The 24,196-nt window shown below is 40.2% G+C and overlaps 1 protein-coding gene across 8 annotated transcripts in view; it reads left to right on the top strand.

Moving 5' to 3' along the window:
- The window catches only part of MAST2 (microtubule associated serine/threonine kinase 2), a 306,028-nt gene that overhangs the window by 240,228 nt on the left and 41,604 nt on the right, over nt 1-24,196 (top strand). For all 8 annotated transcript variants that reach the window (XM_075935891.2, XM_075935889.2, XM_075935888.2 and 5 more), the window contains 5 exons: nt 7,047-7,122; nt 8,610-8,819; nt 15,132-15,233; nt 19,948-20,080; nt 22,531-22,592. In XM_075935891.2, coding sequence (XP_075792006.2) covers nt 7,047-7,122; nt 8,610-8,819; nt 15,132-15,233; nt 19,948-20,080; nt 22,531-22,592 — 583 coding nt within the window. The remainder of the gene's footprint in view (nt 1-7,046; nt 7,123-8,609; nt 8,820-15,131; nt 15,234-19,947; nt 20,081-22,530; nt 22,593-24,196) is intronic.

Here is a 24,196-nt window from a genome sequence, read left to right on the forward strand (position 1 = left end):
AGTTGACAGACAACCTTTATTACCAATAATATGTAATGTACTTTACAATGTTCCTGACATATATTTCAGCTTCCTGGATTTTTTTTTCATCTGGCCTTCAGATATGAAAGGCAGAGTGATTTAACACCTGTTTAGATTTGTCATCCATGTGACAAAATGAAAAGTATGCCGTTTGCAATAAACTTTGCATAAAATAGTTAATTTGCATTTAATTTTAATGGTTCAAAGAATGTCAGGCAAAATGGTCGGCCCTCACGCATGTTCACTTCATCAAATCTGGCCCTCTTTGAAAAAAGTTTGGGCACCCCTGCCTTAAGCATATCATATTTATAGGCATTTCATGGTCCTTCTTCATGCCTTATATGATCGCTTCTACCAAAAAGCTGCCAGAAACGCTGTCTTTAATCAGATTACCTGCATCCTGCTTCAAAGACCTTTTAAGACTTCACTTCAAAGAGAATCCTCTGAACTGTTATTCATGCTTAAATTCACCACATTACACTCAAATTTGAATAAAGACGCTAATTATCTTACCCATTACAAAGATAGCTTCCACAATTATCACCTCTAATATCATTAGCTCGTAGACATTTATCTCCCCTCCTTCCCACTCCTCCATCCCCCTTCTGTTCTGTAATTTGACTTGTTCTTTTCATATGTGTTCATTTTTTTTATTTGTATCCTTTGGTATATATGGTTGTGACAATTTTCTTCCACTATTTGATCTGAGGAAGTGGGTCTGGCCCATGAAAGCTCATCACCTATTAAACCATCTTGTTAGTCTTTAAAGTGCTACACAGTCCTGTTTCTTAATCAGTATGTTAGTGTGTGCTACCTTTAATTGAAACCAAAAAAGTATATTAATTGACCAATGCATTAACATCTAGGGGAACTGATTTTTTGTTATGTTTGTTAAATGTAAAAATTTAGCTTCATTGTTATGAATAGAGGAATTAACATTTTGAGGTTTCCTAACGCTGTGCTGGAATTTGTATTCTTCTGAGGGTTGTTTCTATGCATTTCCATTTGTGGAAAGTGACACTTGCAACATCGAGCTGTGGAACTGTATCAAAAAGCTATGTTCCCCGGGGGGCTGCAGAAACGAGTTAATACTGGGATGATGTCACCAGCTCCATCCATAGGGCAGTGCACCCCCCCACACACACCTGCTCAGTTCTTTCATTGCCATCAGGGAAGCTAAGTGGAATGTTCTTGTGTTCCTGACCTGGTGATCCTGTTATCATCCTATTAGTTATCGTTAGATAGATGGGGCCACTTGCCTGGGATTATCCCCCAGGCTATATCATGCTCAGTATTAAAAATGTGAGTGGTCTCATTGACTTCACTCAATGACTACCACAAGTTTCAGAAGAATGTACAAGAAACCGTACAGCTGACAGTTATTGATTAGCCAACTTATATGGAAAATTGCTTCTTATCCCCATCCTCACTAAGTAGTTGGTGAGCGTGGGTCTCTCCCCCCCCCCGTGCACGCGCGTGCACGCACACACACACACCCCTCCTGTTAAATTTTCAGCTTTTAGTTTTAGTATTTTTCATCCTATTCCTCATGGATCTTAACATCGTGTTTCCTTTCTTGAGTAGTGTGCTGCATATTGAGCAGAGATTTTCTTTGATCTGACAACAAACTCCAAGACTTTTGCCTGACTTGTTACAGTTAATCTAACACCCAGTAATGTGTTTTAGTATTTCAAATGATTCCATTCAATGGTCATTACTTTGTATTTGTCAATATTTATCTACCTTCCTGCTGGCCATTCACTTTGCTTATTTAGATCACTCTATAAAGTTTTACAGTTCTTGCCAGGCGTGACTAGCCTACATAACTGACTAATGTGTAAAATTTTCCACCTCAGTATTGATCCTCTTTTCCACATTATTAAGAAATATATTAAGAATCTAGAGTTTAGGGTCCACACCGCTGTTAAAATTTTGCAATGTTGAAAATTAACTACTTATTCTTATTTTTTGCTCTCTGACTAATCTAAGACTATACTTTGTCCAGGGCTTTTTAAAAGTACAGATACATATTTGTTGACTGGCTCCCCTTTGTCCAATATTTTGTTAGCATGCTCAAATAATTATCCTATATTAAAGGTGTTCAGTTGCAGCTCTAGTGCAAATCTCTTAGAGATAATTAATTAACTCTTGCTTTCCCAGAAATGTGTGTTCTCTTTTCTGATAACAATCTTCACTTTTGTTAGAAGCAATATATTAAATCATACTGCATGTTCATAGGAATCCAATAACAGAGCAACAAAATGTTAGTCTGAATTATATTCTAAAATCTAAACCCAGCTGCAAATAATTTTATTCACGGACTAAAATAATATGAGGTTTATTTAAAATAAATACAATAAACAAAAAAGCAAGATCCCAGATTTCATATCAATATGTTAGGCTTATGGCACACTCAGAAATGGGCTTGCAAAGCATTCTGCATGCACAGGAATAGGTCAGCCTTCCTGTGTATTCCCAGAACTTTGGCAACAGAAGCCCTGCTGTGAAATTAGCTATAATCTGGAAGATCTGATTTTTATTCTAATGTGCACTGAGGCAATCCAGGTAGACCACTTTGCCCCAGAATTTCCTTATTCAGTGATACCAAAGCAATTGTCCATTAAAACTGGAGCACAATGTAGCAGCTGCATCATAGTGATTTTGCAGCAAGTGATCCTTGAATAAATATTTATGGGTAAATCTTAAATTGTGTATTTAATTCTCTGAACTATTTCCTTGCAGTATATTCCCACATCTTCTAAAAAGTTACCTAGTTGTAATCTTAGCTTAGTAGTCCGTCCCCTTTCTCTGACCTATTTTTGTTTTTTGCTATATGTGTATTTGATCATCCACAACAAAAACACAGAAATAGTGAGATGCAGTTTAATTTGAAACATAACATGGCTTCTAAAAGGTGTATCAAATGCTACTGTGTCTTCTAAACACTTGTATCCAGTGTCTCTGTTGTGTCTCTTCAATACTACACTTCTTGCTTTGTCAGTTTGAACATATAAGAGGCATGTGAAGTCTTTCATATAATCTTGTATGTTGATCAAATTCACAATCTCAGGGACCAATCCTGCTCCTTGTGATTTGTCATTTGGTTATTCACTAGGAACAGGATAAGGCCTCCAAGGTTTTTATTTTATGCACATACGTCTCTAGATAAATAATATTCTTTGTTGCTGTTAAAATTCTGTCTTTGTAGTGTCAATGACGAAAGCTTAAGGCATACATTTTCAATTGTTTTCCAAGCAAACAGAGTTCAGAACGGTGAAGTTATGCACACATGCTCATTAGATCTTTCCTCTGAAAGGCCTGAGACAGAAAAGATCACAGGTTTGAGTTCTTGTGCATTTTTCTAATAAATGCAGCTGTCAAGTTGAGAGAAAAATTACATATTAGGAAATATTTCACTTCCATTTAGTTCCTTCTGCACTACAGTTTTCTAAGGCTTCATTTATTAATAGAAGAGTCACTCCCCAGAGTAGCTGCATAGTTGCAATTTTTCAGTTTATACAGATACACAAATGTGTATTTTGACAGACAGAAATCCAGATACCTATGTTGGCAAGATATGCCACTTAAGGTCTGTTGGAATGTAATTTCACAAAGGGGGAAGTAAAAAGGAGGTAGTTTTTCATTCCCCTAGTGAGCTTAAGGGGACAGATGTTATTCTCCTAATGTCTGCACTGCTGAAATGAAAAACTGACAGACAATAACCAAATCACCCCCCCCCATTGACCCTCGCAGAACACAGAGAAAAATCTTCCACCCTTCTATATTAAAATGTTATGCATGCACACCAAGATTATCCCTACTCTGAAAGAAAATAATGCATTACCTTGTGAAGCTTGACATTCCAATATTGAATGTGAAATTATATTGTACAGTATATTTGACTAAAGCTTCTGCATCTCAAACAGATGATATGTCAATAAAAATACCAGAGGTAACTTTATTCATTGTATTAAAATTCCTTTGCAATTCCCCCATGCTGCATTCAGTTATCCAAATGGTTCTGATTTTTCCTTTTGCCTGGTTATCTGTCTCCAAAGTGTTATAAAATAACCTGTTTTGTCTGAGTGCTAGCCTTCGGTTCCTCAGTTAGCAATGTAATTACTTGTGTAGTTTCCCAGGCTAAAGCTCAACATAAAGTGTTACAGTGCGATATATTACATCACAATCTTGCCATAGTGAATTAGTCATTTAATTTGACAAGTTATATTGGGAGGATTTTGATTTCAAAGGTAATTTGGAAGTTGATCAGACTTTATCATTGTCTTTTGGATAGTGAAAGGGAATATTCATCAATAGGTGAGCAGTAGAAGTGGCGGAGACGTTAATTCTCACTTTCTTGTGCAGTACTAACAGGGTTGGGAGAGAAACTTTTTTACCTGGTAAAATAGAAATCTTTTATAAAAGGAAGATGGGACTCATTGGCTATGTCTACACTGCTTTCTTCTTGCACAAAAGCCTATGCAAATGAAGAGCGGATTAGCATATTGCCACGCTTCATTTGCATGATGAATTAGGGGCCGTTTTTGCACAAGAGGCTTTTGCACCAAAAGGAGCTGTGTTTTAGATGGCTCCTTTTTGTGCAAGAGGGGTTTTTTGCACAAAAAGGAGCTGTCTACACAGCTCCTTTTTGCAGTAAAGCCTCTTGTACAAAAACGGCCTCTAATTAATAATGCAAATGAAGTGTGGCAATATGCTAATCCATGCTTCATTTGCATAGGCTTTTGTGCAAGAAGAAAACAGTATAGACGTAGCCATTGCGAGCTAAGGATGTACGCAACTAGTTGACTACCTGATAAGCATGTGACTTGACTAGTTGCTCCCCCTCCCCCTTGCTGCCCCTATCACAAGGGAACGGCAGCTGGCTTAAAAGCCGTTTCCCCCTAGCACCGTCGGGAGGGAGGCATATATACACAGAGTTATATATTTCATCATTTGAAATAAAATGTCTCTGATACTCAGCATTCATATTAATAAGTCTTCAGGAAGAATAGCAAAGGAAATATACGCTTTGCTGGATTAAATTAAAAAATGTAATGTGGATAAGTGTAAAGTAATGCACATCGGGAAAAATAACCCCAACTATACGTACAGTATGATGGGGGCTAATTTGGCTACGACAAATCAGGAAAGAGATCTTGGAGTTATCGTGGACAGTTCTCTGAAAACTTCCACGCAGTGTGCAGCAGCGGTCAAAAAGGCAAATAGGATGCTAGGAATTATTAGGAAAGGGATAGAAAATAAGACCCAGAATATCTTACTACCCCTGTATAAAACTATGGTACGCCCACATCTTGAATACTGTGTACAGATGTGGTCTCCTCACCTCAAAAAGATATTTTGGCCTTGGAAAGGGTTCAGGAAAGGGCAACTAAAATGATTAGGGGTTTGGAACGGGTCCCATATGAGGAGAGGCTAAAGCAACTGGGACTTTTCAGTTTAGAAAAGAGGAGACTGAGGGGGGGATATGATAGAGGTCTATAAAATCATGAGTGGTGTGGAGAGGGCTGATAAAGAAAAGTTATTTATTAGTTCCCTAAATAGAAGAACTAGAGGACACCAAATGAAATTAATGGGTAGCAGGTTTAAAACTAATAAAAGAGAGTTCTTCTTCACACAACGTGTAGTCAATCTGTGGAACTCCTTGCCAGAGGAGGCTGTGAAGGGTAGGACTATAATAGAATTTAAAGAGAAGCTAGATAATTTCATTGAGGTTAGGTCCATAAAAGGCTATTAGCCAGGGGATAAAATGGTGTCCTTGGCCTCTGTTTGTCAGAGGCTGGAGAGGGATGGCAGGAGACAAATCGCTTGATCATTGTCTTCGGTCCACCCTCTCTGGGGCACCTGGTGCTGGCCACTGTCGGCAGACAGGATACTGGGCTAGATGGACCTTTGGTCTGACCCAGTACGGCCGTTCTTATGTTCTTATGTAACTGCAGATTGTCCAAATCTGTTTTTATTTTCCTCTCTAAAATAACTGTTCTCCAGCAGTGGATTTGGGTTGATGTATATTTAGTGACATACCTTAATAAAAGCAGGACATAATGTAATATGTACCACTTTTATGAAAGATGTCTCATTAGTAAGAGTTTGTTCTTGCTTCTTTCCACAAGTTAGAGAGTAACACTTTTTATGTTGCCTTATAAACTTACTGTTCCCAGGACAATGCTTTTCCTTTAATTAGGTTTGTTACAGGGTTGTATCTCCAACACATCCAGAGATTCAGATACTGTATGTTTGTTTCTTTCTGAGAGAGATATTTAATCCATCATAAGAAACTTTTAAATGATCTGTTTGAGTTAGTTCGGCACAGAAATAATTGTATCTTTCAACATTTAAAAAAATCCATTTAGCAAGATATATACTTTTAAAATCAGAAAAGCAAATAACCGTGTAATGTGTCATAATAGAAGTCATGGTTTACTTTGAAAATAAAAACAATAAAACCAAAAAATGAAGCCGTAGGCTGGTGCAGGTAATCAGTTAACTAAGTGTGTAATTAATTTGTAACTGCATTACCTCATTCAGCCTTTGGCTCTTCTTAACCATGGAATGAGTCATAGCATTACACACTCATATCAGATGTGATGAAATGAAATGCAACTGATCTTTTGAATGTAACCAAGCTGTAATACTGACTTAGCTTCTGACAGAATTTAGTGTCCTGTTTTTGTGTCTTCAAGAAGCTTGCTAACTTGTGTAATATGTAATGTGTACACAAAGTGGCATATATATGTATACACACATACACCTATAACATATTAACATTTGGTATGAAAAATATTACAGCTCCTAATGGGGTGGTTTACTTTACCATGTGCCCTTCTAACACTTCAGACTTTGGAGGGGACTGAAATATGGGGGACTACCCCACTGGGAACAGTAAAACAATTAAAATTGGATTTATAAACCTGTGCATCAGTTGTAAATATCAGTGTATGTCTGTTTGGGTGGGGTTTTCACCATTAATGTAGTTTATAAATTATGAATGTATTTTTTCCCTTCAGTCCTGGTCGTTCCCCGATTTCCTTTGACAGCGAAATAGTAATGATGAATCATGTGTACAAAGAAAGATTTCCAAAGGTAAGGACCAATGTATTGAACAATTTATTCACTGAATGTATTAAGCAACCCAATTTAGAATTAGCTCATAAACACTTATTTTGAGAGCAGTTCAGATTCTTGCATATGGTTTCTAAGCAGTGTAGTTTGTTGAGAGCTTCAGACAGGGCCATCCTGTTTTTCACTTAAATATCACAAATGAGAAAACAGAATTAATGTTTAGAGGACCGCTAATGAAAACCTTTAAAAAGCATCATGGCAGGTGATTGCTCTGCATATTTCATGCTACCTGGATTCCTCTTCCCTTTCCCTATTTATTATTACAAGGCATGTACATGAAGATAGGATTGATTGATTAATTTTTCTAAGAGCTCTTGCTCCCACTGCTTAATCCTGATTTCAAGTGATGACCTTGGTTTTGTTATAGCGCAGTTGATTGTAGTCAAGGCCCCTTTGTATTCTGCAGCAATCTTGATCCAAATTATTCTCCGACACCCTTGCATTCTGTGGCATTTCCATGCTAGAAGCTGGAAATTGCAGCAGTTTCAAATACATGTTTAAAATTAATTGCACGTGAAAATAACTAATACAGTTCCTAATACTCCCTCTGTAATTTAATTCAGTTTATTTTACACTGATAACAATTTTCTCATTTAAATTCATTACAGAATTTAATATTGAAAATGCAAAATTGTATTTTGGAAACTTTCTAGGATAAACTAGTGTTGGCTGTTATGTAGGTGAAAATTGGGCCTTTTGGCGAGTGAAAAGCAGTGGAAGGTAGTTTAGATTTTGAGATAAGTAGATTACCTGAATATTAAAATGATCAGCAGTTTAATAGGTAACAATAGTTAAACTGAAATGTGCATAATCTGATTTCAGAGTTAACTCCTCATTGAGATGAATTGATAAGGTGTTATGGGCTGTGTGGAAACTATTAAACTTGGGGCTTGCAAATCTCTGCTCTTGCAGGTGCCCCAGTGGTAGAAGCTGGTAGGACTTACATGCACATAATGGTTAAAAAAAAGTACCTATATCCTGCCTATCCTACAGCTGTCATCAGTGGAGAATTGTTTTAGTGTATACACTGTCACAGCATGTGAGTCTCTGACACTTTGGTGCTTTAATTGCCATTTTCATTTGTAGTTAATGATATGAAAAATTTCTAAAATTGTGTAATAAATTTACTATTAAGATTCCCATTCTGTGAGTACAGCAGAGAGATGCTGAATAAGAGGTGAGGTTTTTATGGACCCCAGAACCAAGTGTTCTGACTTTCAGGAACTTGGATTTTTTTTACTTTAGGAGTCTAATTATCTTTAACTTAATGTATATGTCAGTACAACCACAGCTCTCTCTTTCTGGGAATTCTAATATCACTGATCTTCATTGAACACATATTTCTCATTGCCAAAATATATCAGCTAGCATCCTATCTGTTCAAATTTACTTTTCCGGATAGCAAAATTCAAATAAGTTTAAGTATTCTTTTTATTCTTCGCTTTTAGGCCACAGCACAGATGGAGGAACGGCTGGCTGAGTTTATTGCTTCTAATGCTCCAGAGAACGTACTGCAATTAGCAGATGGGGTCCTAAGCTTCATTTATCATCAGCTTATTGAGCTGTCCAGAGACTGCCTAGATAAATCACGTGAAGGTCTTATTACTTCCCGGTACTTTCATGAGCTGCAGGAAAACTTAGAGAAACTCCTACAGGATGTAAGTGCTCTCAGAAAATATAGAATATGTTCCTTTGATTAAACCATTAATAACTGTTTTCCCAATTGTCAAGGTGGTTAAGCACTAGAGTCAATTGCCTCGGAAGTCTGGCATCTCCATCATTGGAAATTTGTAAGAGCAGGTTAGACAAATACCTGTCAGGGGTGATTTAGATAATACTTAGTCCTGACATGGGTGCAGAGGCCCTTCCAGTTCCGTGACACTTTCCAGGAATTGTATTATGATGACTGCAGAGTGGCTGAGGCTCCGGAGGTATCTGAGCTGGTGAACTCATCAATGGATGCATTATTTCACTTCCCAGTGGCATTCAGTTCTCAATCAGGGATTGATTGTACCTAAAGATGCATCTTGCTGCAGGTTTATGCTTGAGGGATAACCTCAAGAGAGAAGCTTTTGCAGACCCGTCGTCATAACTAGGATGTATTTTTTCAAACAGTCAATCTCGATGCAGTAGTAGCAGTACCCATAGCAGCAGCAGCATTATTTATTGTGGGAGCCAATCATAGACCAGGACCTTATGTGAAAGTATAGAAGCATTTGCTGTCTGATGTGTTAAACCAAACACTAGGCCTGGCCTATACATGGCAAGAGATACTCAAACAGTGGACTGGCCTTGGGAATTAATGACATAGTTGAGTGACCCTTTGGCAGTGGTGGTATTCTGCAGCCATGCAGACAGCATGCCGTTACGAGTTCAGCCAGATATCGATCCATTTCACAAGGCACTTCACAGATTCCAAGACCAGAAGGGGCCACTGTGACCACGTACTTTGATCTCTGATAACACGGGCCCCAGTCCTTCCCCAAAGTAATTCCTAGAACAGAGCTTTTAGAGAAACATCCAGTCTTGATTTTAAAATTGCCAGTTAATAATTGAAACCAAATGTCAAGCCTCTTGTAGCTTCATGGTCTGGAATGTTCTCACTGGCCTAGTTTTGAATCTGTTTAACAGGGACTCTCGACACTCACCATGAAGGTACCATTTCCGGTGCCTGCTGCAGGGTTAGGCTATCTGGGATGCAGAAGAATCTCCCAGGGAAAGTGGAGATGCTTTGTCAGTTGGATCTTTTAAGTCTAGACCTGACAAATACCCTCGAAAATGTTCAGTGGAGAACAGCCCAGCATTGTTAGTGGGAGGGACTGAATGATGAAATAGGTTCTTTCCATCTCTGTGTGCTCTCACTGAATGAGACTTTTTTTTTTTTTTCCTTTTAGAGGGGTGTTTTAACAGGGAATTTAAAAGCCCTATTGTGAGTCTCTTTTCTCTTATGGAAGCAAGAGGACAGTCCTACGGCTCCCTTGTAGCAAAAGCACCAGCCATCCAACTCCTGCAATCAGCTGGGCACGAGTATCAGGACACAGCATCTCCCACGTATATAATGTTGATGTTAGCTGGGAGAGAGACCAGGGCTAACCCTCTTCCCCTCATCAACCTCGCTAGCTCATTGCAGAATAAGGGAGCAGACACCCGTGCGCCATCTCCACAGTGAAAGCAAGTCTAAACTACAGGGGTTTTTTGAAAGGATATATGCAAATTGGTGCTAATTTGCATATCTTCTTCTGAGTGCTTTTTCAAAAGCAGGTTTTTTGAAAGTGAAAGTAGTCTGAACATGGGTTTTTTCAGGAAAAAAAAAACCTTTTTTCAAAAAAACCTGCTTTTCCTAAAAAGAGGAGGTTTACGCGGTTTTTCAAGAGAGGTTTTTTTTTCCAGAAAAAAAACGTGTCTAGACTACTTTCACTTTCGAAAAAGCGGTTGGGAGAAGATATGCAAATTAGTGCTGAATTTGCATATCCCCTTTCGAAAAAAACCCGTAGTCTAGACGTTCACTGACAGATTGGGAGACCAGGATAATGTTTGGGGCAAGCAGACTGCAACAGAAAGAAGGAACAACAGAAAGAAGTAGAACTGGTTTTTCAGTCTCCAGACACTGTCCCCTTGCGCTTCAGATTCTCCAACATACAGATTTTCTCTTCTCTACTAGAGTAGCCCGTTGTTATACTGTCAACGTTTGGGCTGGATGGAAATCATTGAGTCTCTTCACCTCCAGTCAACCCCCAGGGCTGGGGATATTGACCCTGCTATACAGTGATGCTTCCATTAGCCTTCCTCCTCCTCTTCGCTTCACCTCTCTCCAAACACAAGGAGAGCTGATGTTGGAGTGTTATTGTGGAAAGTATGGCCGTCTTTGGCATGCTGCTACAGGAGCCAACACGCAGAAGTTGTCCTGCCCTCTCTCCGTTAGCTTCTTCTGCAGTGTCAGGGTGGGATGAGGCAGTCGAATCTTCTTAATTGTAGTAGGTTTTCTTCAGTTGGCTCTAGCCCACTCATTGCCTAAAGGAGAAATGAGGACAAGAACAGGGACGGAGAGATAAGATTGGTTTCTCAGTGCTATAATAATAATAATAAATAATGGTGTGGCATGGGAACTGGCTGTTGGCAAGAACTCATGCTGGTTATGACGACTTTTCGGCAAGGAGCTCTTTCCTGAGGTTATTCCTTTCAAGAGTAGAGACATAACCCTGAAGCTGTGTGCCTCTTTAGGAAGGAAGCGGCTGAAATGGAATAGTGGGAGGGGACATTCTCCCTTGGATGCTTCCCACACTATGAAAGGACACATTCGGAATATTTCAGATTAAATGCAGACATGTCAATGTGATTTCTTTGAGACAGAACGGAGATACTAACGTGAGATACTTAACGTCCCTGGTTACTATGCTTAGACTGAGCTCTTATGCACAGGGCACTCACCTTAGTTTAGCTTGTAAGCTGTTGTGCACCTTTATAGCACTACATACAAATAGTAGATACAAAGAAGTCTATTAGAAATTGCATTCACTACTGCAGTATGGAACAGCTTATGCACTACAGTCCAGTATGGTATTTGCATGAACTGTGGCCGCATTTGGGAACTTTCCAAATGTCTTTAGCACAGAACAAGGATATTAGTCTGCAGAAGGTCATTGGCTGACAGGAATGGAAGCGTGGATGGCGCGTAGCTTAAAATATTCTTCCTTTACCGGAACAGATTTTGATAAATCACAAAGAATGTTTAAAGCAAAACCCGGTATAATTAGATTTTTATAATGCAGGAATTTCAAGTCCTAGGGAAGGCAAATATTACAATTTAGTGAAGATGTTGCATATAAAAGATGGTTCAAATTGTACACAAACTTCCTAAAACAAAGAATAAATACAATATAAAGAACCAAATAGTCAGACTTACCTGACATGGATGGAGCAAGGCAGAAAACTTAGAAGAACTAAATACTAGTTCTTGTTATAAAATACTCAAATGTTGCCATGGCAAATAAGATTGTTTTCCTTGTATTTAAGCTTAAAGTGTCATTTCAGCCAAGAAGCATTTGGTCGATTAAATAATGGGATTTATCAGGTGGATTTCCTGAATTAGGCATGAGTTCAGCAGAATTTTTAAAGAATAACTTTCATGGGAAGCTTAAAGTTTGAAGTCAGAATATTAGACAATAAAGTAAAAAGCTTCTTATGTAGATCCATAGTATAGATTTCTTTGTCTTTCACCTCAAGAAACAAAATAGAAACAGAGTTCAGCACGAGAGATTCTAATCCATTACTGCACTGACTGACTGATTAACTAGCAAAATGAGTTGATGCGCAATATTGTATATTTACACAGTCAGATTTTCAGACGGTAAGAAAGATGAGGTGTATATACAGGTGTTCCTGTATACGAAACAAAGAAGAAGGAGGCTTGTTAGGATTATATTATGGTAATTTTATATTGCCCATTTGAAAATTGGAATTGCTTTCCTAATACGTGCATGAGTGCGAGGTTCTTGGCGCTGCAGTGCTGCTGTTTTGGTTCATACCAGTATATTAGCTCAATTACAGTGTTGTGACTTGCATATCCCAGTCATTGGTCCTGGTGAACCCCAGGGGAGGACAGTGATTTTAATTTCATGCCTCAGTGGCTACAGTTAGTGACGGATGGGTCTCTCAGATGAGGGAATCGCTTTGTAAATTACTCATCGCTACCTCCTATACATGTGTCACTGGATATGGCTTGGTGTGTGTATAGGAATGGCATCAGCTTCCACCCGTAACCCCTATGCTCCCCTCCCCTCAGGAAAAACAAAACCAACAAAAACCCTGAAATGAAACCAGCAACCTTCAGACAAGCATGTCGTCATTCGGAACTGCTAATTAGGTGGCATGCATCATACCAAGGCGCATGGTAGCAGCAGGCAGTTGTTTGGTATATAAGCCTGTGATTTTGAAATACTGTAACTAGGGCAGACAATAAACAAGACATCCGTAGAGATGTCCGGACTATCCTGTGAGAGGAGGAAAGAAGAAGAAGCAATTATACTGAAGATCTTGGAACAGCAGCGCTGTGCAGAGATTATGGCTGAGTGGCTGTTACAAGTTGTGTTTGATTTTTGTAATCCTGTAGCTCTCAACCTTTTTTTTTTTTTTTTTTTTTTTTTTTTTTTTTTTTTTAATGAAGACTTTATCATTTGACAGACATGCATTAGGGTTGCATTGTCAGAACAGAACACTGATTAAATCAGTTGTATTTTTAAGACTACTTTGTCCGAGTCTTCTTAGTGATTTAGAAAGAATGGAAATACAACTTCATTTAAAACAATAAATTGCCTTTGACAATACAAATATAGATGCAAATGGATAAATAGGTTTTTTTACATAATTTATTTTTATCTGGAAGTAAATTAATATCACATTTGCATGGCTCTTGTATCAGAAATAATGCATTGTGGTTAATGTTTTAGTTATTTCAATATAGTCAACTTATGATAATATTCAAAAGGATTTGTATAGAAAATTCATGCTTTGTCTCTTTACTGTAACTGGGCAATGTACTGTGGGCACAGAGGACAGAATATCAAGTGTCCCTAGTTAGATAATTGTTTGTCTGTGTTATTTAGAAATTAGTTTTGAAAGCCATTCAGTTAAGAATCTGTCAAGAAGTTATGGGTTTCATGGTGACTTTATATTTGTAATATACTCACAAAGCATTTCCTATGTTCTCTTTGGTTTGTGTATCAGTAGTACTAGAGGTATGTCCTTTTGTTTAAGGTTAAAATTGTAAGGCTATATTATTGTGTGATGTGTAATTACCTGTTCCGGATTAAGCAGCAGCTTATTCTCCAAAGGAAAAGGCAGTAGTAAGAAATTGTGAGAGCGTACCTTTTTAAAAATTGCACTTTATGGTTTTCCAGTGCAGTATCCAGGGTTGTGCTTTTACCCTTCCTTTGTGGCTACCAATGCTGTCGTCTTTTCTCAGCTGTGTATGGATTTTGTTAAATTTTTGTTTTAATGAGCACTATTACATAAACCTGTTTCTTGCCACCTGAATCCTTGTTGATAAAATATCATACCTGCAAGCAACTGAAAAACTCAGAGATAGTATTTGTTACCCAGCCGGTTCAGGACCGCTTCTGTGGTTGGGCTAAAGCATGATGTATAGTCTGTGTGATGTTAGTGGGAGTTTGTCAGTTTGTTCTGAGACTTGGACACTGGCAGTCCCTGATCAGCCTGCATAGTGAAGTATTTCCACATGCTTTGCATCTCGTTCTATAGCCATTCTAGCACGGAGCAAGCAAGCAGGAAAATGGTCTTTTTGCACCTCTCAGAATCTGTCTTCATATTTTCATGGCATTAGTTTAGTTGCTTTCTTTATTATTAAATAAAAAAGGAAGGAGAACCTCCATGAAATTAAGAATTAAGTTTATATTGAAATGGAAAAAGCATACTGTCCTAAAGGAAAAAGATTTGTCAACAGAAAATGTATTTTCTGTGTAACTTGTATTCTCCGTCTGTGCACTGTATATCAAGTGTTAATACTGTTGTAGAATTAGAAGAATGAAACTAGAAGAAAAATGCGTGTTAAGATTTTCACAGGAAATACATGTGAAATTGTAGAAGCAAATGTTAAAACTTGCGTCATTCTTTAGAATTCAGCACCCTGGAAAGGGAAACGGTTCAAATCAAGCTATCCAACTTAGATCAGAAATCTTCATTTAAAATAGAAAAAATCACACGAGGAAGGGAGATTTTCGGGTAACTCACTACAAAAAAGACTTTTGACGTAGCGGCTGCTGGATAAAGGGAATCAGTTGTCCTGGAAGAGCTGTGTGTGGTTTGGCCACACAGATGCTGATCTGTGTCAATTGCTTGACCTGACTCAGTCATGCCTTCACTGCTGAATTATGGTTACCATGCTGAAGAATGCTCTGGCTTGGCATTTGGCGATTCACTGTTTGAGCAATAATGTGATGTTCTGTTCTCTGCAGGCCCACGCGCGATCGGAGAGCTCGGAGGTAGCTTTTGTTACCCAGCTTGTGAAAAAGTTGATGATCATCATTGCACGACCTGCTCGGCTGCTTGAGTGCCTGGTAAGCACAAGTCTCACAAGAAAGTGTGTGCGCTTCAATGGGCCTGATTGGCTGGACAAGTCAAGGAGAGCCAAGTCTTACCGAGAGTCTACTTCTTTGATAAGGACATATAGGGCCTCTGTGCAGAGCTCTTAAAGCTCGTAGTGTAAATGAAGATTGGACTCTGAGGATGTGACTACACAGCCCACAAAGACCTGCAGCAGGTCCGTACGAGCCAAGTCAGGCCACAGAGTTTCACTGCTGTGTAAATTTCCAGACTTAGCCTGGAGTCAAGGTCTGGGACCTTCCTACCCCTCAGGTCCTAGAGCCTGAGCCCGTAAGCCTACACTGCAGTGAAGCACCCCTATGTGCCTGAGTTGGCTGGCACGGACCAGCTGCGGCTTTTTCTTTGCTGAGTAGATATAGGCTTTGTCTACACTACAAACTTTTTGTGGAAGAGCCAAAGCAAATGAATTTTCTCGTGCTTCATTTGCATAATCTCTTCCGATCCTTTTTGCGCAAAAACAAGCAGTGTCTTGTGGCTTTTTTTTACAGACATAAGGATCTTGTGCAGAAAGGGTTCTTTGCGTGAAACAGTCACGTCCACACTGCTTGTTTTTGCACAAAAACCTCTTGTGCAGAAAGGATCGGAAGAGATTATGCAAATGAAGCGCGAAAAAATGCTAATGAGCACTTCATTTGCGTTGACTCTTCCGCAAAAAACGTAGTGTAGAGAGTATGGCTATGTCTGAATTTAAAAAAAAAATCAGAATTGAACTCTTGTTCTAGAATAAATGATTCTACCCATTATAGTGAACAGAGTAGCAAAATGAGTCATGTTCTCTGAAGGTGGAAATAACACACGTGTGCAGGCAGGGACAATCCAAGGGCATTTGTAAGTCAGAGTAAATTCTTCACAGAACAGCATGAATATATTGAAGAGCAAGTCGTGTATCGCTTTCTAAATTACCCACCCAGGCTAATCAGAGGTCATAGTTGAACACTTAGATCTGGACAGTAGGAACATAGACTGCAAGGCCGTACATACTGAATGGAGAACTGTGCGTCTTGGAAAGCATTGACTGAAAAGAATTTATGAATCATAGTGGTCAGCTACCAGTGCAGTGCAGTGTTGTGGCAAAAGGCCTAATGCAATCCTTGGATGTCCAAAGGGCAGTGGGCTGGTAAATTTACAGCTTTAGCTGGCATTGGTGAGACTGGTACAGAAATAAAATACTGTGTTCAAACATCGAACAAAGAGATGCAGAAAAATGGGGGAGAGTGCAGACGAGCCGCCAAAATGATTCAGGGTCTAGAGAAAATGCCTTTTAAGGACTCACTTACGGTGCTCAATCTGTTTAGCTTATCAGAGAGACATGAGGTGATATTATTGTGGTACGTGGGTGTCCTTATGGAGAGAAAATGTCAGGGACTTAAGAGCTCTTCAAGCCAGCAGGGAAATGTGGAGCAAGAATCGGTGACTGGCAGTTGAAGCCAAAACATTCAAACTAGAAATAAACCATATATTTTACCAGCGAGGGTGACTAACAGTTGGAACAAACTACCAGGAGAAGTGATGGCTTCAGTGCAAATCCAGACTAGGCTGCTTTTCTGGGAGGCAGGCTTTAGATTAGAGAAACAAGTTAGTGGGCCCAATACAAGGCTAGTAACTGGCCCTGTGTTACATAGGAAGTCAGACTCACTAGATCTAATGGCCCCTTTCTGGCCTTGGAATCTATGGAGCTGGGTAAAACTGCCTCTCTTTTCAGGTATTATAGCAAGCAGACACATTCTGAAATGCTCATGCTTAGAGACTGACAGAAGCACACTTTCAGAGATCCTACCAACCAAGGAGTGAGTTTCTGCATGTGAGCTGTTGGAAGACAGACTAGCTTTGTGAAGCTTTTCTCCTAAAGAGGGCAGCTCAGTTTGATGTGATTTTTTTCCCCCATAGCTGAAAATTATGAGACACACAAAATATATGTTTGTATTTGAATCTAGTTGAGATTTCTTGAATAATAAAATTAAGAGTGTAAGGCAGTATTTATTGCATCAAGCCTTTCAACTCTCAGTGAATTTTGAAAGCGGTCAAAGGGACTTTGGATCACTCAATCTGGCATTAACTTTAACACTTTACTTCAAAATCTTCCCCACACATAAGATTGAGATTGAAAAAAGCAAAATTCAACTGAAATCGATGGCTGTGAATCTCTTGGTGTTTACTTTGCTTAAAACTGAAATAGATACATGTGTCACTAGAATAGCACACATTCCCTTAGAAGGGTAAGAGAGCATTTGCCAAAGTTTAATACCATCTCTGTAGTGTGGTGTTCCTCTTGGAAGCACTTGCTAAATCATACATGCTGTTAACTGCAGATTCATGTATCAAGAGGTTTTTGTGCGAGCTGCTGCACCTGTCCTTCTGAGACGCGCGTGGGAGCAGGTGGAGGCAATAGAGTTTCTGAGATTTGAGTAATGAACTCCAAAGCATGTAGTGACAGCCCTGAAACAAAGTGGCAAGACCCCAAAATATAAAAATACTGAACATGTCTCTCTTTCAGTGTTCTGTGTTTTAAAGTACTCTGTCTACCTCATCATTTTGTCAAGTTACTTGACCTCAGCGCCGTTAGAGGTTGTGTTACACTCTGGCATTGGATGGATCTCAATAGGCAGCCTGCTATTACTATAGTTTGGCTGTCAGTTTTCTCTTACACTTTGGAGCATGTGGATTCACTCATTATTATAACTTACCCTTCAGTTTTGCTCTGCGCTCATCAGACCAGATGTGGTGCTAAATGACAGAAAATATACTAAAATTGTTTCATATAAAGCAAATGTTATATCCAGCCACTCATATGACTCCTGCTTCTTCAGTACAGAGTGAAATGACTGAACACAAGTCAGGTGAGGAGATGGGGCAATGAGAATAAAGGAATTTGTTTTATACAATTTTGAGTATTTAAAATCTATTTAAATCTTATGTGCCAGATGGTAAAACACATATTGTTTATTTAAGTATTTGGCCCTTGTAGACAGCAATTCACGCTTTCAGGTGAATATGCTAAGCAGATACATTTGAAAAAATGTCTGGTGTTTACCAATGAGACCGACTCTTGGGGTGTTTCTAGACTACAGGGTTTTTTCCGGAAAATCTTCCCCTGCATCTAGACTGCTGCTGCGTTCTTTTGAAAGTAAATCAAAAGAACGTGACAGTTTTTTCAACCGCAGAAAACCTCGTCTTATGAGGAATAACGCCTTTTTTCGAAAGTGCTCTTTCGAAAAAAGGCGCTATGTAATGCAAACTGTGCTTTTTCGAAAGAGAGCATCCAGACTGCCCGGGTGCTCTCTTTCGAAAAAGCAGCTCGCTTTTTTGAAAGTACTGGTTGTAGTCTAGACGCTCTTTTTCGAAAAAGGCTTGCAGTCTAGACGTAGCCTTGGGGACAATGTGGTTCTTAGCAGTGGCTTTTGATGGTGGTATTGTATTGCAGATTGGAACACTGCTGTAGGAAGCTATTACATTGTTACATAAAACTCCATTTAGAGAATTTGTTAAAAGAATTCTCTACCAAAAAGATTAGCACAGCTCTATCGATTCCACCTCTCCCAGGTTCCTTCTCCCTTCCTTTCCCTGTCTATTTAACTATTATTTATCCTCTGGCTGCTCCAGTTAAGTATGTCTTGGGGGAAAACAATCCTTCCCTAGTTCCCACCCCAACTGCCCTCTTAGCTTTTTTGCGTTACTTGGCTTTGTCTATATCTCACAGTGAATAGCCTTTGTCTCCTCCAACTTTCCCTCTTATCTAGTTTCTGCTTGCTTTTCTTACTAAGTCACTAATGACTTCTTCCGGACACATGTCTCGCCTTCACTCATCCCGGCCATTGGCAACATTGCCATTTTTTTATTATTTGCTTAGTGCTAACTTTGAACTCATCACTATATGGATATACAACAAAGAAGTGGTCCTTGCTTGAAAGTGCGGACAATTTTTAAAAGCGCCCCTTTTCTACTCTCTTAATTTTTATGGTTATATTAATTTCTGGTTTTTGGGTTGGTTTGTTTCGGTCATTTTCTGTTTAGCTGACCACTCTTTCAAGTAAATTGTGATGTTTGATGTCGGTCACTGGTCAACTGTACAGAACAATTACTCAGTTGAAAACAATTTAATAGTCTGCACAGGAGTGTAGCACCAGTAAACAAGGTTTGCAGACCAGAGTAAAAAGTATGTTAGAAACATTGTCTTAGGAAGCATGTGTCTTTGGCCAGAGCTGTCAAGTAGCCCAAGTCACAGTTGACAGGTTAATAGTTCAGAGCAATTCAAGAAGCAGAAATGAAGTCTTCTGTTTATAATGAAATTTGTAACTCGTGCAGCGTAGTTTGAAGCAAGATTAGAATGCTGTGCTTAGCTAAGTTTGTTTGGAACTTGCTGTTGAGTGGCTTAATTCATCCTCACACCAAGAGGCAGAAACTTTACATAGGTTCTCACCTCCAAAAACTTTGTTTTTATAATATACGCCATGGGTTGGAACATCATAAAGACTTGGGGCATCTCTTACCTTCTCTGTCATTGCTATTCCTTGGTGAGGCCAACAGACGCGAGGATATGAACTAGATTAGATTAAAGCTTAACAGTAACTCTGCTTTTCTTCTATTCTGGGGAAAATAAAACAACAACAAATTCTCTTTTGATTTTGGAATCAAATCACTCAGACTTTTCGTCCTATTCTTTGACTTTAGGAGTTTGATCCCGAAGAGTTCTACCACCTGTTAGAAGCTGCCGAAGGTCATGCCAAGGAAGGGCAAGGAATTAAATGCGACATTCCTCGTTACATTATCAGCCAGCTGGGCCTTACCCGGGATCCCCTGGAGGGTGAGAACTTCTTATTGTGCATTCTTTGGGCTAAATGACTTTCCAATATCAAATATGAGCCACCTTCACTGGGCATTACACTGTTAAATGAGAATGTTTTTCTCTTCAATTCACATGCCACTTCCCCCCTATCCTATTGCTATTCTTAAAATGTCATCAGTGGGGGAAAGGACAGTTTACCTGTTACTTTGGTATGTCTACACAGTGGAGCTGTTTTGGGTTACCAAAAGTATCCCGAAATAGCTACACTGCGTCTTTTGAACGTGCCCGCTATTTTGAGAGAGGTCTGGAAATAGCGGGCATGCTGTTTCGGCATCTCTGTAACCCTCATTCCACAAGGGTTAAGGGATGTGTTGAAATAGCGTATTATTTCAAAATTTGGTGCTGTGTAGACACGCCAGATTTTGAAATATGCTATTTTGAAATTCAATCAAAATAAGATACACAATTTGTGTTACACAGTGGTGTATCTTATTTTGAGTTTAGGGTGCTGTGTAGACTCACCCTTTCTATGTAACCTTTTAACTATTCATGTTCTGCTGTTTGACAGTGAAACTAAACAGTAAAATTCATGGGCTTTCTAATATGCTCCTGACACTAGAGCCCCAGAAAATCCAAATTTTGACATCAGTGAGTTATTGCACAATTGAATATTTCATGTCAGTGGTTTATTAATCTTGTTTAATCTCTTTTCTTTTGAGAGATTTATTGGCACAAATTTTGCTCCTGTGCTTGACTCAACAATAAAACCTGCCATAGAGACTAGAAATTACCACAGAATTTGGCAGCAGTTGAACTTGGGTTTTCTTTTTACCTTGTGGGAGCAGTTTTACCTTAATTTCTGTAGTATTTGTCAGAATTACTGAGTGACAGATTGTCAAACAACTTCAGACAAACAGCTTTTTGGGAAAATTTTCATCAGAGATTACTGAGTGCAATTTAATTAATTGTATCCATTGGAGTCTGATGTAAAGCAATGTTTCCATTGATCCTGTCAGAAGGGAGAGGTCCTTTCATTTACTTATTTCTCATTAGCATCATTTTCTTTCTACAAAATGGAAATGTAGAAATGTCTGTGATTTTGTTACATCCACTTAGAGTAATTTTCAGTAGGAATGTGCTTTTAGTCTGTTTTCTTTGGCATGTGAGATTGAGCCTGTGATGTGCTTAGCAACCCCTGAAGGGAGCTGAGCATCCTAAAACTCTCACTAACATCACCATGTTTTAAGAGTACTTGACACTGCAAAATTGGGCCTGTTAGGATTCATCTATGCTGCCCCTTACCTCGAAATAAGCTACCCAATTTGGGCTATGCAATTTGCGTACTTTATTTTGAGGTCATTTTGAAATAATTCACTATTCCGACAAGTCCCTTAATCCTCGTGGAATGAAGGTTACAGGGACACCAGAATAGCATGCATGTTATTTCGAAATAACAGGTGTGTTTAAAGACGCAGAATAGCTATTTCAGGATACTTCTGGTATCCCAAAATATCACCTCTGTCTAGACATGGACTTAGAGAGAAGAAAGTTTTTGGAAATCTAATTTTCTGTGTACACATTCAGATGGCTGATTTTGCTGGAGATATATTAATAACATTACCTTAGTATTTGCATTTATTCCTTATCCTTGTTATAAGGAATTTCTAGAATGCTACAAATACATAAGTGAGGACAATCGGTTGTCTTTGACAATGGAAGTCTTACCTAAAACACCTGGCAAGATTTTCCAGTTGACTATTGTACAGTAGTGGAATGTTTTTGCAGGAAAGGAAGCCGTGTGCTTTCCTGACATCTATAAATACTTTGTAAAATACTGTTTCTTTGCCATACAGAGGGGCTACGTCTACACTGGCACCCTTTTCCGGAAATGCTTAAAACGGAACAGTTTTCCATTATAAGTATTTCTAGAAAAAGCGCGTCTACATTGGCAGGATGCTTTTCCGGAAAAGCACTTTTTCCGGAAAAGCGTCCAGGGCCAATGTAGACGCGCTTTTCCGGAAAAAAGCCCCGATCGCCATTTTCGCGGAAAAGACTACTGTGCTGTCTACACTGGCCCTTTTCCGGAACAGTTTTTCTGGAAAAGGACTTTTGCCTGAATGGGAGCAGCATAGTTTTTCTGGAAAAACACTGACAATTTTACAGTAGATCGTCAGTGCTTTTCCGGAAAAGCAAGCGGCCAGTGTAGACAGCTGGCAAGATATTCCGGAAAAGTGGCTGCTTTTCCGGAATAAGTGGCCCAGTGTAGACACAGCCAGAGAATAGTAATAGAGAGGTAGCCATGTTAGTCTGATCTTGCTAAAACAAAAGGAGAAACTATGCAGCACTTTAAAGACTAACAAGATGGTTTAATAGGTGATGAGCTTTCTTGGCCCTGGGAAAGCTCATCACATACAGAGAGAGGTTAATGATATAGGGAGATGATTAAAAATACTCTTTGTTGTTTGCAGAAATGGCCCAGCTGAATAGTTATGACAGCCCAGACACTCCCGAGACCGATGATTCAGTTGAGGTAAAGAAGCAATATACGTGGACTGTCTAGCTGTTTCTTCCCTAGAAAGAAAGCATCTGATGCAAGGTTTATTTTGTGTGTTTGCGCCTGTGTGTGTCCTGGCCTAACAGTTAAGGCCCTCCTGGGAGATGTGGGTTCAAACTCTGGCCCAAATCAGGCAGAGAAGGGACTTGAAGCAGGTCTCCTGTATCCCGGGTGAATGCTCTAAGCACTGAGCTGCTGGGTATAATGACACCGGGGTTCTCTCTTGTGAAAGATCCGGGTGTCAGCTTCTAGAGTGCCAGCTACCAGAGCCCTGACCTGCCTTAGGTGCCAAACTCCAGAAAAGGGGTTCACAGCTGAAAATCCCAAGCAGAGGGAGGGTGCTCCTCTCCGACCCACCAGACAGGCACCTTTCCTCTGCATTTCACTTCTGGCTGGCATAGGCAGATCCCCCTCAGCTGGCTGGCTTTCCCCGTGTATTGAATGGGGAGCCTGGTGCGTAACACAGTTTGGGGATTGGAGTCCATTGGGTGGCAAGGCACCTAGGGGTTGGGCATTCCTGTATCTCAGTACTTTTGTAGACAGGGCCGGAAGTAATTGACTTTGGAACTTTGAAAACCCCACCCACGTTCTATAATATAAAATACAGTCAAGCAGAGCCCTCAACCTCAGTTTATGCGAGGGCCAGTGCCAGTCATACGTGCCTCCTCGCGGGCCAGTGGACACCCCCACTGGAAGGGCTCGGAGGGAGACGGGGGTCTCTGCGAGTTTCCCCCTTGCTTTCCCTGCCTGTCTCCTGGCACCGCCTGCCAACCTGTGCTGCCCTCCTCTCATGTATCCCCCAGCCCCACCTGCAACCCCCAGCAAGTTAAAAGCCCCTGACAGCCCCCAGCACGCCACCACCGGCAGCACAGCAGGGATAGAGCAGCTTCCAGCTGCTAGCTCCGTGCTGTTGCCGGCACTTTTCTATGGCCTGGGGGAGGCGCATGCAGAGCAGTGAAGCAGAGCAACCAGGCTGGCCTGGCAGCAGAGTGGAGCAGAGCAGAGGCTCCTGCTGCCACCATGAGGGCAGGGGGCCAACCCCTGTTGCTCCCCCCCCCCAGTAATCCCTGAGGCTGTGTCCCTCGGGAGAGGGCTTGAGGGAAGAGGTGCGGGGGGTGGGGGAGAGAGGACAGACCAGGGCAGGAAGAAGTGGCAGGGTAAGGGTGGAGCTGGGCTTGGAAGAAGGACATGGGCACAGTCCCCCAGGCCGCAAGGACTCACGTGCCAGCAGTGGTACACAGGCCCCATTGTGAAACGCTTGCGGGCCATGAGTTTGAGACCCCTGATCTAAAGGAATTATCCTTCTCTGCGGCGTAGTTGCATGCAGTGCAGAATAATCTCTGCTAGAAGTGCCCCAGGCAAATGGGAGAATTTAAACATGGCTTGCAGTCATTGAGGAACTCACTGTTTCTCAGATAATGTCCTGATCAGGTTAACAATACACTGGAGAGTGTCACGGGGTTGTGTGCCCATCCCCCTCTAGGGGAGCTGTCGAATCCCTGGGGTTCTTGAAATCCCTAACCCTGTGCGTACAGTAATTCAGCTGCTGTCTTAAACACACGCCCTTCTTGTGGGGGCAG

Source organism: Pelodiscus sinensis, chromosome 9 (assembly GCF_052426305.1).
Source record: "Pelodiscus sinensis isolate ZL-2025 chromosome 9, ASM5242630v1, whole genome shotgun sequence".
Taxonomy (NCBI): Eukaryota; Metazoa; Chordata; order Testudines; family Trionychidae; genus Pelodiscus; species Pelodiscus sinensis.